Source organism: Schistocerca gregaria, chromosome 6 (assembly GCF_023897955.1).
Source record: "Schistocerca gregaria isolate iqSchGreg1 chromosome 6, iqSchGreg1.2, whole genome shotgun sequence".
Lineage (NCBI taxonomy): Eukaryota > Metazoa > Arthropoda > Insecta > Orthoptera > Acrididae > Schistocerca > Schistocerca gregaria.
Window position 1 is genome coordinate 541,216,627 of NC_064925.1, and position 18,619 is coordinate 541,235,245.

General features: G+C 45.0%; 1 protein-coding gene across 3 annotated transcripts in view; it reads left to right on the forward strand.

The window, feature by feature from the left end:
- LOC126278376 (uncharacterized) overlaps nucleotides 1–18,619 on the forward strand; it is a 355,754-nt gene that overhangs the window by 204,408 nt on the left and 132,727 nt on the right. For all 3 annotated transcript variants that reach the window (XM_049978453.1, XM_049978452.1, XM_049978451.1), the window contains one exon: nucleotides 8,794–8,913. In XM_049978453.1, coding sequence (XP_049834410.1) covers nucleotides 8,794–8,913 — 120 coding nt within the window. The remainder of the gene's footprint in view (nucleotides 1–8,793; nucleotides 8,914–18,619) is intronic.

Here is an 18,619-nt window from a genome sequence, read left to right on the forward strand (position 1 = left end):
TCATTGGTGATATTTGCGTTAACTTAAGTATTTTTTTGGCATAAGCAAACTATAGTGCAGTCTATCAGAAGGCAAGTTGTTTATTCATTGGCAGTTCCGTGTACTTTTTTTATATATCATCTTGGTGTTATGCGTATGAGGCATAGTAGAAGAAACTTGAAAAACTTTTATGTCCAATACCATATCAGTCATTTTTTATTACAAAGAACATAATTTGCCATAGAACTGAAGGCCCTGCTTTCCCAAGTGAATTTGCGGCTTGCTATATGCTGTAACTTTGAGTTCAAAACTCTGGGTTGGTTACTAGACCCTCATGAGGGTCTACATATTGTTCAACTCTGGTGTCTCTGCGCGAGCTTTAAATTCCAACATTGTTATGGTCATATCGGACTTATTAATCTCGCTGATGATCTTTTGTAACTAGCAACAGAAGTTGTCAGTTTATCCTTTCTCACCTTCAAGCAGAACATAGAGACCAATCGCTGTGGAGTAGCCTCGTGAAATTTTAGTCGCAGCTGAAGGAGCCTTTCGTTCTAGAAAATTTAGTCATCGATTACTGACCTGAGGCGTTCCTGTACCATCAGCATAACACCAGCTTTTGCTCTTGTTTTCTGATCGACTCCACTGTAGAATTGTAAGTAATTCTGAATGTCATTTGAACCCCTTAATTTCCCATTTGTTTCCAAAATTGTTGCTACTGAATATCCCTTTTTTGCTAATAAGTCGTCTACCTGGTCTTCTTTATGGGATATTACCTGTTCGTTGCATATCGCAATATTTATAATACTTTGCGTTTTTAATGCATTACTTTTTCGCTGCTCAGTCGTCAACGTGGCTGTCAATCCGAGTATTTCCTGGTCTAGACTTGAAAGCATGAAGGTTGCTAGCCGGTAAGAAGCAAGTTCAGTGAAAGGGCTGCCACGCTGTTGTTCCTGGACCAGCTTTGGAGATTATTTCATCCGCCCTTAACTTAGGGAACCAACGCTGTTAGTAGCCGCCTCTAAGGTGGGAACAGACGCTGTCTAGTGAATTTGAGATGCTGATCCGCTTTATTCGCCTTTGGGAAGCATAGTCCTATTCCGCCTTAAAAATCGTTTACTATCTTCATCTGCTATCCTGGCAGGGGACCCTTACAAGTTACTAACACCTGGACCAAGTTTTTTTTAAACTGGTGTTAACCTGTATAACTCATCCTTTTCTTGGCTCGTGACAGGCAGAACTAATTCCCCAATGTTAGGCCCAGGTTGGGTACTTTATGCAATATGGCTGTGGGTCACTAAATTTAATGCCACTAAGGAAGAAGTTCGTCCGCCTCCGCAGATGAGTGGTCAGCGAGGCCGACTGCCATGCCTGGTACACGAGTTCCATTCCCCGTAATGCTTGACATTTTTCCTTGGTGAGAGGACTGTTATGGAGTGCACTCAGCCTCGTGAGGCAAAGCGTGGAGCTACTCGATAGATTAGTGGTTGTTTGCAAGGTCAACGAACAACAAGAAGCTAGAGAGCGGCGTGCTGACCACATGCCCCTAAAACCGCACGTGATGATATCAGTGGCAGAAGATGACACGGTGGTCGGTCGAGTTCGATTGGACCATTGGGGAACTTCACCTTTACCTTACCGAAAGAATAAATTCGGAATTTTTTGAGAGTATGTTTTCGTGAGTGACGAACTGTTTGGCTCTTTGTGTAATAGTATAGCCCCAGTACATGAGTTGGACAGTAAATCATTGTTTTGTTGAGTGTGGAACCGAGCGATCGCTACGGTCGCAGGTTCGAATCCTGCCTCGGGCATGGATGTGTGTGATGTCCTTAGGTTTGTTAGGTTTAATAAGTTCTAAGTTCTAGGCGACTGATGTCCTCAGAAGTTAAGTCGCATAGTGCTCTGAACCAATTGTTTTGTTGTGTTATTCATGGTATTACATCAGTTTTCACTAATGTATTCATATCGCAACATTAAAAAAACAAGCCTAGGTCATCATTTGAACACTCGGTTAATTTTACTGTTAAAATTAGATCAGCCATCTCCGTTTGCTTACACATTAGCAAGACAGTTGTCTGATTTATGAGTTTTTCTGCACAGTCATCGTAGAATTCTGATACCTTTCTTGATACCGAACTAGTAACATGTTACCGCAAGAACAAAAGTCGGAAATTACTGGCGGGCTAATGAGTACTGTTAGAAAATGAGGAAATTTCTTCCAACCAAATGTTGTATTACTGTCGAGGTATGTCGTGATCTGGAACATCTTATAAGTATTCATGTCGATTACGGATGTTTCGATGTGGGCGTGCCCACATGTTGCCACGATTGTTTCGACTATGCTGCATAAGTTTCAGTGGGGATACCTTTACACATCCCACACATAGACCCGATCTCTCCCACTGCAATTTCCATATTTTTGAAGCCCCAGAGAACGACATTCATGGCCGTCAAATTGCTTTGGACAAAGAAGTGCATATTGCTAAGGTTGTTTGGAGAACGCAGCAATTTTAATCATTTTTCACACACACACACATACACACAAATATGCAGAATGGACAGAAGTAGTCTGAAAAACTTGTGCAGGGGCTGCAGTGTACGTTGTGCTGAGAAATAACTGTTAAGAAAAAATTATTACGCTCATCTATTTCCGTATTAATTAGCATTGAATTTAGCCCATCAAGCTGTTCTATGGAACAGATTCAAGTGGCCCGATAAGATACAAATATTGTGAACTGCTCTCATAGCGTAGATGACAGCGCAAGATAGTGCTCAGCCTTTAGTTCGCGTTCGATACTTACTACTGTCCAATGTCCAATTTTTGTATCGCTCTCTTGTTCGGTTTTAGGAAACCGAACAAAGGATACGTTTGTGACACCGTCTCTGACAGGCCGCCTGAATTTGCGCCCGACAGCCTCATTGGCTAACGTCAGTGCTAATTAACTCGGAACTGGTGCAACTTACCGAATTTTTTCTTGATAATTATTCCTCAGCTCAACATTTTAAAACTGTTTCTGACCACCCTGTAGATTGCTTGCAGGCAGAAGCCAGCTTTCACCCACATCTCCATGATGAACCTTTATGAATCAGCGTAGCAATGCGCTGCCATTTAAATAGTGTCGATCACAACGTTTTCGAGAATACCTTTCGTGTCTATTTCTTAGAAAAATGGATAGTACAACAGGGGCCGTGTAGCACTAGTCCTCACTTATGCCGGCAGCTTCTGAAGAATTGAAAAAACATGAAGCTCCAATCCGCGCCCTTCACTTCGGTATAATTTCCGCACCCATATATGGCAGTTATCACTCGTTTCCAAATACAAGATCGCTACGTCTATGACTTGACACTACACATTGAACAGTGCCGTCAGTTTTGTATGAATAACTTCATTTAAACTGAAAAGCCAAAACTTTATCACCATCTACTTAACAGTATGTTCGTCCACCTTTGGAACGCAGAACAAAGGCAGTTCTCCGTGACATTGGTTCTACAAGTCCTTGGTAGATTTCCGGTGGTATGTGGCATCACATGTCTACGTACAGGAAACGCAATTCCCGTAAATTATGGGCCGATAGTTTGCGGGTCCGGAGGTAGCGGCCAATAGCGTTCCAGATGTGTTCCGTTTGGTTCAAATCAGATGAATCTGATGGTCACCCACCAACGTAAGCTCACTACCAAGCACCTCAAATCCCTGCAGCACGACTATGGCCTTGTGACACTGGCAGTTACCATGCTGGAAGATTCCATCGCCGCCGGGGAAGACATTAAGCATGAAGGCATACAGGTGATCCACAGCTGTGATGGTGGCTTCGACTGCGACCACAGATCCCATGGAAGTCCAGATTAATGTTGACCACAGCAAAATCCTGCACCCACCGGCCTGCACGCAGCCATTCGCCTGGATGACGGCATATGCAGACACTGCTATCGATCTCGTTTAGCAAGAAACGTGATTATGCGACCACGCAACAAGATGTTATTGATCCGCGATCCAGTCTCAATCATTCAGTGCCTACTGGAATGGTAATTGACGATTTAGTTGGGTGAAAATGCGAACATGTAGGATCCGTTTGCTAAGGAACCCCACCACCACCAACGTGTGCTAAAGGGTGCGCTTTGAAACACTTGGGCCAGCACACCGCTGTACACTGTCGTCACACTTGCCGCAGGTAACCGCCTACCCTGCTTTTCAGAGCGGGATACCTCCGACCTCCACGTTCACGTTCTGTGATGACACGTGCAAGCTCAGTATCTTGTCGTCTGCTAGAGGTTTCACCGAGGCAGCGGGCCATAAATACACTCCTGGAAATGGAAAAAAGAACACATTGACACCGGTGTGTCAGACCCACCATACTTGCTCCGGACACTGCGAGAGGGCTGTACAAGCAATGATCACACGCACGGCACAGCGGACACACCAGGAACCGCGGTGTTGGCCGTCGAATGGCGCTAGCTGCGCAGCATTTATGCACCGCCGCTTACAGTGTCAGCCAGTTTGCCGTGGCATACGGAGCTCCATAGCAGTCTTTAACACTGGTAGCATGCCGCGACAGCGTGGACGTGAACCGTATGTGCAGTTGACGGACTTTGAGCGAGGGCGGGTGAACGTACCGCCGAATTGCTCAACACGTGGGGCGTGAGGACTCCACAGTACATCGATGTCGCCAGTGGTCGGCGGAAGGTGCACGTGCCCGTCGACCTGGGACCGGACCGCAGCGACGCACGGAAGCACGCCAAGACCGTAGGATCCTACGCAGTGCCGTAGGGGACCGCACCGCCACTTCCCAGCAAATTAGGGACACTGTTGCTCCTGGGGTCTCGGCGAGGACCATTCGCAACCGTCTCCATGAAGCTGGGCTACGGTCCCGCACACCGTTAGGCCGTCTTCCGCTCACGCCCCAACATCGTGCAGCCCGCCTCCAGTGGTGTCGCGACAGGCGTGAATGGAGGGACGAATGGAGACGTGTCGTCTTCAGCGATGAGAGTCGCTTCTGCCTTGGTGCCAATGATAGTCGTGCAGGTGAGCGCCACAATCAGGACTGCATACGACCGAGGCACACAGGGCCAACACCCGGCATCATGGTGTGGGGAGCGATCTCCTACACTGGCCGTACACCTCTGGTGATCGTCGAGGGGACACTGAATAGTGCACGGTACATCCAAACCGTCATTGAACCCTTCGTTCTACCATTCCTAGACCGGCAAGGGAACTTGCTGTTCCAACAGGACAATGCACGTCCGCATGTATCCCGTGCCACCCAACGTGCTGTAGAAGGTGTAAGTCAACTACCCTGGCCAGCAAGATCTCCGGATCTGTCCCCCATTGAGCATGTTTGGGACTGGATGAAGCGTCGTCCCACGCGGTCTGCACGTCCAGCACGAACGCTGGTCCAACTGAGGCGCCAGGTGGAAATGGCATGGCAAGCCGTTCCACAGGACTACATCCAGCATCTCTACGATCGTCTCCATGGGAGAGTAGCAGCTTGCATTGCTGCGAAAGGTGTATATACACTGTACTAGTGCCGACATTGTGCATGCTCTGTTGCCTGTGTCTATGTGCCTGTGGTTCTGTCAGTGTGATCATGTGTTGTATCTGACCCCAGGAATGTGTCAATAAAGTTTCCCCTTCCTGGGACAATGAATTCACGGTGTTCTTATTTCAATTTCCAGGAGTGTATATACCCTTTGTAAATGTCGCTTATGGCAGTGGTGTGGCGAGCCGCTGTGGAAGAGCGGTTCTAGCCGCTTTTGTCCCGAACCGCGCTGCTGCTACGGTCGCACGTTCGAATCCTACCTCGGCCATGAATGTGGGTAATGTCATTAGATTAGTTAGATTTAAGTAGTTCTAAGTCTAGGGAACTGATGACCTCAAATGTTAAGTCCCATAGTGATTAGAACCATTTGAACGCAGTGGTGTGTTTCTCCGATTTGCGACTAGTATAGACGCTAGAATGATTCCCCAATCTTCTCCGCTCTGTTTATTTGCTTTCGTTACGGCGTCAGTTGCCAGCAACGCCACCAGACGGTGCTTAGTCTCGCCGTGGATAATGCTCCGAGTGTTTTGGTTCATCGGTGTATGTGGTCACGTGATTGATAGTTTACAAGCTTCTCATTTATGCTCTCTCATTTTATTAACAGTATCCGATGAAGGATGTGTACCAAAACACATTATGGAGGGCGGTTAAATGAAAACCGGGCACCTGCCACAACGGTACCATGGAATGGTTACATTCAGAATCACCACACGCGTTAAGACATCTGTCCCATTGGGAGACGAGACGATCCATCCCTGTTTCGTAGAACGTGGTCGGCCGCTGACGTATACACGATCACACCCACTCTTGAACTTCCTCGTCCAACTTAAACCGACGTCCATGCATGTCTTTCTTCAGATTGCCAAAGACGTGCAAATCAGACGGTGAAGGATCCGGGCTGTACAAAGGATGTTGGAGTGTTCCCCCACCAAATGGCTGAAGCGTAGCAATCGTCCGGTTGGCAATGTGAGGCCGGACGTTATCGTGCAGCAGGATGATTCAATCCAACAACATTCTTAGACCTCTGGCGCGACCCAGTTTCTGAAAAATGTCTTCATAGCGCTGTGCACTGACTGTGGTTCCACGTTAGACGAATTGTCGGACGGAATCCTCCACACACCCCAGACCTAACACTATGTGGTTTTCACACCTTTGGCGACTTGAAGAAAGACACGCGTGGATGCCGGTTTCAGTCGGGCGAGGAAGTGTAGTAGTGGGTGCGGTTGTGGATCTGTCAGCGATCGACCGAGTTCTGTGAAACGGGAAGTGATCGTCGCATAAGTGCTTTTCGTCTATGGTGATTACTTTTGAACGAAGCAACTCCAACGACCAATTGTGGTGGATGTTCAGTTTTCGTTTGACTGCCCTTTTATGAACACTACTGGCCATTAAAATTGCTACACCACGAAAATGACGTGCTAAAGACCCAAAATTTAACCGACAGGAAGACGATACTGTGATATACAAATGATTAGCTTTTCAGAGCATTCACACAAGGTTGGCGCCGGTGGCGACACATACGACGTGCTGACATGAGAAAAGTTTACAACCGATTTCTCATACACAAACAGCAGTTGACGGGCGTTAACCTGGTGAAACGTTGTTGTGATGCCTCGTGTAAGGAGGAGAAATGCGTACCATCACGTTTCCAACTTTGATAAAGGTCGGATTGTAGCCTATCGCGATTGCAGTTTATCATATCGCGACAATGCTGCTCGCGTTGGTCGAGATCCAATGATTGTTAGCAGAATATGGAATCGGTGGCTTCAGGTGGGTAATACGGAACGCCGTGCTGGAACCCAACGGCTTCTTATCTCTAGCAGTCGAGATGACGGACATCTTATCCGAAAGGCTGTAACGGATCGTGCAGCCACGTCTCGATCCCTGAGTCAAGAGATGGGGACGTTTGCAAGACAACAATCATCTGCATGAACAGTTCGACAACGTTTGCAGCAGCAGCATGACGCTGCATCACAGACAGGAGCGCCTGCGATGGTGTACTCAACGACGAACCTGGGTGCACGAATGGCAAAACGTCATTTTTTCGGATGAATCCAGGTTTTGTTTACAGCATCGTGATGGTCGCATCCATGTTTGGCGACGTCTAGGTGAACGCACATTGGAAGCGTGTATTTGTCTCGCCATACTGGCGTGTATCACCCGGCTTGATGGTATGGGGTGCCATTCGTTACACGTCTCGGTCACCTCTTGTTCGCATTGACGGCACTGTGAACAGTGGTCGTTACATTTCAGATGTGTTACGACCCGTGACTCTACCCTCCATTCGATCCCTGCGAAACCCCACATTTCAGCAGGATAATGTACAACCGCATGTTGCAGGTCCTGTACGGGCCTTTCTGGATGCAGAAAATGTTCGACTTCTGTCCTGGACAGCACATTCTCCAGATGTCTCACCAATTGAAAATGTCTGGTCAATGGTGGCCGAACAACTGGCTCGTCACAATACGCCAGTCACTACTCTTGATGAACTGTGGTATCGTGTTGAAGCTGCATGGGCAGCTGTACCTGTACACGACATCCAAGCTCTGTTTGACTCAATGCCCGCCGGCCGCGGTGGTCTCGCGGTTCTAGGGGCTCAGTCCGGAACCGCGGGACTGCTACGGTCGCAGGTGCGAATCCTGCCTCGGGCATGGATGTGTGTGATGTCCTTAGGTTAGTTAGGTTTAAGTAGTTCTAAGTTCTAGAGGACTGATGACCACAGATGTTAAGTCCCATAGTGCTCGGAGCCATTTGACTCAATGCCCAGGCGTATCATGGCCGTTATTACGGCCAGTGGTAGTTGTTCTGGGTACTGATTTCTCAGGATCTATGCACCCAAATTGCTTGAAAATGTAATCACATGTCAGTTCTAGTATAATATATTTGTCCAATGAATACCCATTTATCATCTGCATTTCTTTTTGGTGTGGCAATTTTAATGGCCAGCAGCGTATCTGGAATTGAGCAGTGTTAAGATGTGATATATGCGGAGTCTGGGATAAAGCGTAAAAATATTATTTCGAGCTCATATGTGAGACTTTTTTCCTTCTTTGTTAATAACACTTATCTTCCAGATACGCGAATAATAAAAAAATATACAGCTACTAATAACTATGTTCTAAAAAATGCCGTATTGAAAGTTCTAAACTGTACATATTTAGCAGTAAATCGAAATCCATAGTACAATTCGGTCTGAACAGTGGCACTTGGTTATTATTCACTCATCATTCACCTATTTCACTGGATACAAGCCAACTATAAGCCTTTATTTTCGTTCCAGATAGAGATGGTGCAAGAAGTGGACAGAAATGCTTCAGAATGGGTGGAGACCAACTTTGAAGATGCGCCCGCTGTTCTCATGGTGGCTATCATGATTGTAATGTTCGTCACTGTCATGGCGGTGAGAGCATCATTATTTTTCCTAGAACATTCGTAGTTTCGATGACCTGATAAACTAGATTTGCGGTGTTAACAGAATATGAATTACAGGACTTGTCGAATATTACTGTTTATTTAAGATTTTGTAACCGACTCAAACTGATTATCCCTTAACTACACACATCAAAAAAAGTTTTGCGTCACTTCGGTTCCGAGAGTTCCGGAACCTGTGCAGAAAAATTCAATAGAGATTAACATAAATATCATTTCCGCCCCTTTTATTGCTCATGGAAACCACACATTGCATGTTGTACCACCAAACAGCGAGAACTTCGGAGTTGGTGGGTCAGATTGCTGTACACATCGGTATCTCTAATTCCCAGAAGCACGTCCTCTTGCATTCATGCATGCCTGTATTCGCCATGGCATATTATCTACAAGTTCACCATGGCACTGTTGGTCCAGATTGATCCACTCCTCAACGGCGATTCGGCGTAGATCCCTCAGAGTGGTTGGTGGGTCACGTCGTCCATAAACAGCACTTTTCAATCTATCCCACGCATGGTCAATAGGGTTGTCTGGAGAACATGCTGGCCACTCTAGTCGAGCGATGTCGTTATCTTGAAGGAAGGCAATCACAAAATGTGCGCGATGGGGGCCCAAACTGTCGTCCATCAAGACGAATGCCACGCGAATATGCTGCCCACATGGTTGCACTATCGGTCGGAGGATGGCATTCACCTATCGTACAGCCGTTACGGCGCCTTCCACGACCACCAGCAGAGTACGTCGCCCCCACATAATGCCACCCCAAAACAGCGGGGGAACTCCCCTTGCCGCACTAGCTGAACAGTGTGTCTAAGGCGTTCAGCCTGACCGTGTTGCCTCCAGACACGTCTCCGACGATTGTCTGGTTGAAGGCATACGCGACACTCATCGGTGAAGAGAAAGTGATGCCAGTCCTCAGCCGTCCATTGGGCATGTTGTTGGGCCCTTCTGTACCGCGCTGCGTGGCGTCATGGTTTCAAAGATGGACCTCGCTATGGAAGTCGGGAGTGAAGTTGCGCGTTGCGTACCCTATAGCGCACAGTTCGAGTTGTAACACGACGTCCTGTGACTGCACGAAAAGCATTATTCAACATGGTGGCGTTGCTGTCAGTGGTCCTCCGGGCCATAATCCATAGGTAGCTGTCATCCACCGCAGTAGTAACCCTTGGGTGGCCTGAGAGAGGCACGTCATTGACAGTTCCTGTTTCTCTGTATCTCCTCCATGTGAGAACAACATCGCTTTGGTTAACTCCGAGACGCCTGGACACTTCCCTTGTTGAGAGCCCTTCCTGGCACTAAGTAACAATGCGTATGCGATAGAATCGCGGTATTGACCGTCTAGGCATGGTTCAACTACAGACAACACGAGCCATGTACCCCCTTCCTGGTGAAATGACTGGAACTGGTCGGTTGTCGGATCCCCTCCGTCTAATAGTCACTGCTCATGCATGGTTGTTTATATCTTTGGGTGGGTTTAGTGACATCCCCGAACAGTCAAAGGGACTGTGTCTGTGATACAACACCCACAGTCAACGTCTATCTTCAGGAGTTCCGGAAACCGGGGTGATGCAAAACTTTTTTGATGTGTGTATAATGAAACACAGAGGAAACTAATATTTTAATTGCAGTGGGATCCACAGTCGAAATAAATTTCTTGAATGACGTTAACCTTCCGCGCGGGCTCCTGTTACGTTGATTAGAATATCATTTTTATTTGTTTATTTTCATATTGCAGTTTCGGTTGTGTAGCCATTTTGGAGTGTGTTGTGTTGGCTGGAGAGCCAACACCGTGTTAACAAGTGGAGGCAGAAATGCACGCGTTTTAGCTCATGCATGCTGGCGTGAGGAGGGAATAACTATACTGACGCGAGGTCTGGAACATGATAAGGAATTAGAATTCAAAAAGCGGACGTGATTAGTTTGATACTTAACTTTAAGCCATTAACGATAAACGTCCCTTTTGACTGTACATGATTCACAATATTATCTGTTCAGGATACATAGTAACTGAATATGGCGCCTTGCTTGGTCGTAGCAAATGACGTAGCTGAAGGCTATGCTAAACTGTCGTCTCTGCAAATGAGAGCGTATGCAGGCAGTGAACCATCGATAGCAAAGTCGGCTGTACAACTGGCGAGTGCTAGGGAGTCTCTCTAGACTAGACCTGCCGTGTGGCGGCGCTCGGTCTGCAATCACTGATAGTGGCGACACGCGGGTCCGACGTATACTAACGGACCGCGGCCGATTTAGCCGATTTAAAGGCTACCACCTAGCAAGTGTGGAGTCTGGCGGTGACACCACAAAGTGTGTGAAATAACCAAACATATTCGAGTTACACTCAGAATTTACGTTTATCATACGTTGTCAAAATGCTATTGGGTGAGTTGACTTTTAAATACAGCGATTGGACAAAAATATTGAAACATCGCAAGAAAAGTACGCTTGAACGTAAATTCAGATGCTAGCCAAACCTGCTGGTGGTGCTGCTGTATTTGATACTCAATACGTTGCAAGTGTAGGACGCGATCAGAACAGTGTTCTGCGAGGTTGTGTGTGCGTCACATCGGAACTAAGTGGATACGAGCCTGGAGAAATTGTTGTTGCTCCTATGGAGGTGCGTCCGTAACCAAGGTAGCCGAAGTATTCGGTTTTAAAGAGGCATCTTATCGGAGATTATTCCGCATACAGGGAAAGCGGTAAAATATCATCTGCTAAGTCACAACGCGGGCGGAAGGAAGTGTTGAGTGATCGTGACAGTCATTGGATTGTTATGTACAAAAAGATTCCTACAGCTGCAGACGTCACTGCCGAACTGAGTGTCGCACTCAAGAACGCGGTTTGCGCCAAAACAACACGAAGGGAGCTCCCAAGGTTAGGAGTTGCAGGGACAGGTGGAATTCCAAAATGGCGCATCAGTCATTCAGATGCCTCTAACAGGAAAACGTGGTGCCACAGCCATGAAGCCTGGTCTATGGAGCAATGGAAATTATTTGGACCTATTATTGTTGTTTCACGCCGTTTCCAATTTCTGACCGAGCTTACGTCTGGCGTACACCGTCCCAACCATACGCTGCAGCCTGCTTGCTGTCAAGAATCAAATTTTCCGGAGATTCGGTGACGATTTTGCAGCCACATCGTTCTATTCCATGGTTCCCACGACTACTCTGCAAGGTCACATTGCTGCCAGAGGTTATGTGACCATTTGGCTGATGAGGTTCAGCCTCTTTTACAATATTTGTTCTCCAGTGGAGATAAAGTGTTCCGAGGTTACGTGATCGCTATCTGCCTCTATCGTTGTTACCTAAAATTGCCACTATTTTGCAGGAATAATAGTTATTTTATTTTTTTATTTATTTATTCGTATGGTTCACATGCAGAGTAAAATTACAGGTGCATGACATCAGTAATACTATATATAACAGGAATATGAAAATACAAAACTACATTAGAACCAACTAAATGCCGGCCGTTGTGGCCGAGGGGTTCTAGGCGCTTCATTCCGGAACCGCGCTGCTGCTGCGATCGCAGGTTCGAATCCTGCCTCGGGCATGGATGTGTGTGATGTCCTTAGGTTAGTTAGGTGTAAGTAGTTCTAAGTGTAGGGGACTGATGACCTCAGATGTTAAGTCCCATAGTGTTTAAAGCCACTTGAACTAACTAAATGTCGGTATCTAGGTTCCTAATCCATATAAGAGGTGCATCATCAGCTTTCAAGAGGTCGCTCCAACTCCCATGGTAGGAACGCAAGAGGCATTCATCTCTAAAGTACTTAATTGTCTGTTTCGGAGTCCCACAGTCACATACCGTAGACTATGCAGCACCCCATTTGTAAAGAGAGGCTGCGCATCGTCCATAACCCAGTGTGAGCTCTGTTTAATTTGACCCATAGTTTCCAGAAGAGTTAGAATGCTATAATGTTCCTTTGAAAACTAAGCAGGGCCTGTATTTATACATTCCGAGTCGACTGAAAGCTGTTATGAATGCCAACAGTTTTCGTCCACCGGATTATCATTATAATGTGTTGTGTTTTTGGTGTTTCCATATTTTTATCCAGCCCTTGTAACGACATCACATCAAGTGTTCCAAGAATAGCTTTGACATAACATTCTACTTGCAGTATAGGGTTATTCATAAGTAGCCACTTCCGAGGTTTCAGCCGTCGACTTTGGAGAAAGTACAAGGCATAAAACACCTCTCCAAGATTGGATTCATAATACGCGCTATGGCGCAGTTGCACTATGGGGAAGGTTCGTCTGGACATGTAGACAAGTCATCCGTTCCTCAAAGAAACACTGAATCTGTTCGCGACTAAATAGTCAGTTCAAAGTTTGCCGAGCAGTGTGTGTCAGCGACTCCAGTCAAGTGCATGCACGTATTGACATTTACCGTGTCACATAGGTGCCGATACTGAGTGTAATGTTGACTGGAAACCTAGAGAGGCGTTCTACCGACAGATATGTTTCTATTTTCTGGATGTTCTACGGTTGTCACGCTATCGTCATGTGAAACCTCTGAGGTACTTATGATTAACCATATACCGTTGCTTACCATTTGGCACACTTGAAAATGGCTAAGCAGTCGAATATCTGCAGAAGTAAAAATAAAATGATACGCTAATCCAAGTAACAATAGCTAGTACTGGAGATTTTTATCATTAAACGAACACAGCTATTAACATGACATATTCGTAAAGTGAAACATACTGTTGTGATCAGAATGTTGCATACGTTTGTATATATGACTGAATATGAAACACCTCTGTTTACTGGCAAATGTATTTCAAGACTGTGCGGGCAGCTGTTGTATTTCTGTACACATAGATGTATAATTCAGTTTTCAAATGAATTTTTATATGTTATCTATAGATATTAAGCACTTGAGAACGGGCATAGGGGTTGAAACCACCTGATCATGACTAATTGACTATTGTCTAATAATAAAGGGAAATGACATCAGTCAAAAATTTAACAGCCTGTGTTTCAAGAAATTATTGCCGAAGCAAACACAGCTATTTGACGTGTGTCATTTTACGGAAGCAGGAGGTGTATGGCTGATGCGCCAGTTGTAGTGAGCACTTGCCGCCGAGGAGTGCTGCAGTTACGTGTACACGTTTCTAAACATGCCCAATTCCACACCCGTGCCCTAATACACGTCCGCGTCTCCTATTACGACAGCTTGAAGCAGAGGTCGGCAGGTTGATGCCATTTACGGCAGTGTCGCTACAGTGTTTAGTCTAGTTTATATCTCTGCAATGTTCAGTCTAGTTTATTTCTAACCATACTGGAATGTTGAATAAATTCTTCGTGGAGTCCATGCCGCGTTAGATTTTCAGTTTTGAGCTTTCGAATACTTCTCCAAGACATAATTCGGCTAACTGCATAAGGCACCTAACGGCCTATTGAAATCTAATCTCCTGACGATGATGTTGGAAGTAGTTGTCTAAAGTTAGAAACTGTCAAATTTAATGTGGGAAGAACTCCACACAGAATTTATTCAAGAACGTCACAGTGAAAAACAACGATCTCATATATTAGAATGTAGTGCACATAATGTCGCAGGGTTGTGGGAATATATCCGTATTCGTGTGTTTGAACATCAGATATCTGTCCAGTCGTAATGACTTAAGGTACAGTTGGCTATATCCGATTCCTGCACTAGCCCTCCACTTCCACACTAAACAGTGCCCTACTAATGATGATGAGGAATGTTTACAAAGAGGAGCAGAGTTCAGACGGCATTCACATTCGGCAGTGATTCTTGCTGTGAATGCTCACTGTCCTACGCTGACGGGATAGTCAGTGAACGGATGGTGCGTAGTTAAGAGAGAATTTTCCATTCAAGCTGTGAGACAAGTCTCGTCGAAGGACCGACAATGTTGAAATAAACATCCAGTTTCATGTTCACGATAACCTGCCCAAGTCACACTGCGATAAAAAATTCCCAAAACATCACCAAATCACATCTGTCCTGAAATAAAATCTACTTCAATACATCAACAAACTGAACAACTTCATTCACTGTGTGGTGTTAGGCACGTCAAAATACGATTGCTGCTTTCTGCGGTTCTGTCATACCTCCGCATCTACCCATCTTTCCCTGCAGACTCTATAAAACAGACTGGTACATACGTACCACGTCACTGACATCACTTGTCAGCCGTGGAGGATTACGTGGCTGCCTCTGTAGTGCCCCAGATCGGCCAACGTTATATTTATGCATACCGTGCCCCACCTCTTACGGGAAGTAGGAACTGCGATTAAAGGGTTCATGGGTACGTAACGATAAGTAAGTAGTCTGTAACAGGCGTGAAATGGAATCAGATGGAAAGCGTGCTCGGATAGCTAAGGCGGTTAAGGAAAGAGCTCTCGTTGAGTGGGAAATCCGGGTTCGAGTTCCTATCCGACACAAATTTTCACCTCTTACCACGATTCATTTCAATGACCAAATGCGGCTAGCGTCATTGAAATCCGTGGGCAATGTATTTGTATGGCCGCTGGATCTGGATCAAGTGAGGTGTCTGTTCTTCTCGGGATTGTCCGGAAGAACAGACGCCGCTGATGAGCTTCTGGGCAACACAGAACTGAGGTTACGAGGGTTGCCCAGAAAGTAAGGCACCGCATTTATTTCCTTCAACAATTCTTTATTGAACATAATGAGAATTACACACATGGTTATCTACACACCCTATTTTTTCACGCAATCTCCGTCATGTTCTGTGGCCTTCCTCCAGCGCGAAACAAGAGCGTGTATGCCGTGTCGGTCCAGTGCTTGCCCTGCTGGCGGATCCAGTGCTTCAATGTGTGAATCACATCCTCATAGTCCTGGAAATGTCTTCTCCGGTCGTGAATGGTCTCCCCGACCGCTGAGCGACTAACGGTACTTCTATCACAGCAAATGCTCCATAGACTTTGCACAAACGTTTCTCAATATTCCCTCGCCGTTTCTTTCTATGCAGTGACGAATTCAATGACAGCATGTTGCTTGTAACGTCATAATTTATAGACACCATTTTGAAATAGTCCTGCGGCTCCGCTTTCTGTCGAAAGTGACGGAAACTTGTTGCGCTCACTCAAGAGACTTCAAATAATGGATACGTAACGTTTCGCATTCGTAGCATTGATTTTAGCTGAGAAAAAAAAGTGGTGCATTACTTTCTGGGCAAACCTCGTAAGTTATACCTTGCGATGGATACTCACACAGGACAGGAAACCTCGGGAAATATCTTGACAGTCACGAGACTGATGACTTTAATAACTAATTTTTTTCTTTACTTTTGTGTACACCAGGGTGTTCTTTCCAGACGAACTTCGTATTTCTATTTATCGTTAGGTGAAACAGTTCCGCGTCACATGGTCTTTATTCTCTTTTGTCTCCTGGGAATATGCCAGATCACTGGAAAACACTGTAAAAACGAATGTTCAAAAATACCCTCGAATGGTCAAAAACATCCTTAAGTACATTGAAATCCACTCAAGTATTCAACGATGAACTAATCAGAACTAAAATACTGTGTCTTTCATTTATTCATTTTTTCGAGAATATTTTAGCACATTCGAAAACATTCGTCAGCATTCGAGACTACTCATAAAAGCCTAAGAACATTATAGGAAATCTCGATTTTTCCCCCTTGAAATACATAGTGATACGTAAAGAGACGTAAGATGCCGTGGTGACCACCAGGATGCGATAACAATCGCTTCAGATACTCACATCCTCACAACCACAACTGCTACCACCTCGTGACCACTATATTCCACAACAGGGAAACTAAGGGTAGCACCAGAAGAAAAAGCCAGTGATTGTCGGTTGTTATATTTGGAGGTATCGCAAACTTCCCCAACAGAATCATCATTTTAGGTATATCTACACCAATTTTTAACCTGCGGCTTTGATGGTCTCCGTGTACGCCATATATATTACACACACATCTTCTGTTTCCCCCTCTCTCTGCCCATTTCCTATGTGACCCCACTCCAACAGGAGGTGTTTCTTAACAATGAGGTAGTTGTTTGTAGGTAATAATGGCGTGTTTACGAAGGTTGGTTGAAACTGGTCCAATGATTTAAAAGAAAATGTGAAACGTACATATATAGATACCTTTTTATAACGTAGTTATAGACATCCATAGCTGGCCCTTTCTTCGTCCGGACAAAGCCAGCTGGCACCAGTAAATATGATTTTATAAAATTTACCTTTAAGTACAATAATTACAGTGCTATGAGTACTATCTAATTTAATGAAAGAAAACTCTGTTTTATGTCATACTTAAGTTATTTTATTATAATACTTGCTTATTAACTACATTTTGTCATCTTATTATTTCGTAAATAAATGTACAGATTCTTTGGGCTTCCCATTCTAGAGCAAGCTACATATAACTCAGCGTGAGACAAGCGTAATTCTTTAAAACTGACGCTAGTATATCTTCACGTGTCTCCTTGTGCTTTATTTATAGTCACATTAAATATTAATCTCACAGTAAATTACAGACTTTTGAATTGAAATCCACAGTTCAGTAGATATGAGCGATATCCTCGTGATAAATAGTGTTTTTCCTTTATATTTCCCTAACATTATTTATATTTTTGTTGTATTATTTACTAAAGATATCAGATACTAAAAGGTATCAGATAGATTATATAATGGTAAGACAGAGATTTAGGAATCAGGTTTTAAATTGTAGGACATTTCCAGGGGCAGATGTGGACTCTGACCACAATCTATTGGCTATGACCTGTAGGTTAAAACTGAAGAAACTGCAAAAAGGTAGGAATTTAAAGACATGGGATCTGGATAAGCTGAAAGAACCAGAGGTTGTACAGAGTTTCAAGGAGAGCATAAGGGAACAATTGACAGCAATGGGGGAAAGAAACACAGTAGAAGAAGAATGGGTAGCTCTGAGGGACGAAGAAGTGAAGGCAGCAGAGGATAAAGTAGGTAAAAAGACGAGGACTGCTAGAAATCCTTGGGTAACAGAAGAAATATTGAATATAATTGATGAAAGGAGAAAATATAAAAATGCAGTAAATGAAGCAGGCAAAAAGGAATACAAACGTCTCAAAAATGAGATCGACAGGAAGTGCAAAATAGCTAAGCAGGGATGGCTAGAGGACAAATGTAAAGATGTAGAAGCTTATCTCACTAGGGGTAAGATAGATACTGCCTACAGGAAAATTAAAGAGACCTTTCGAGAGAAGAGAACCACGTGTATGAATATCAAGAGCTCAGATGGCAACCCAGTCCTAAGCAAAGAAGGGAAGGCAGAAAGGTGAAAGGAGTATATAGAAGGTTTATACAAGGGCGATGTACTTGAGGACAATATTATGGAAATGGAAGAGGATGTAGATGAAGACGAAATGGGAGGTAAGATACTGCGTGAAGAAACTTCCTGGCAGATTAAAACTGTGTGCCCGACCGAGACTCGAACTCGGGACCTTTGCCTTTCGCGGGCAAGTGCTCTACCAACTGAGCTACCGAAGCACGACTCACGCCCGGTACTCACAGCTTTACTTCTGCCAGTATCCGTCTCCTACCTTCCAAACTTTACAGAAGCTCTTCTGCGAAACATGCAGAACTAGCACTCCTGAAAGAAAGGATACTGTGGAGACATGGCTTAGCCACAGCCTGGGGGATGTTTCCAGAATGAGATTTTCACTCTGCAGCGGAGTGTGCGCTGATAT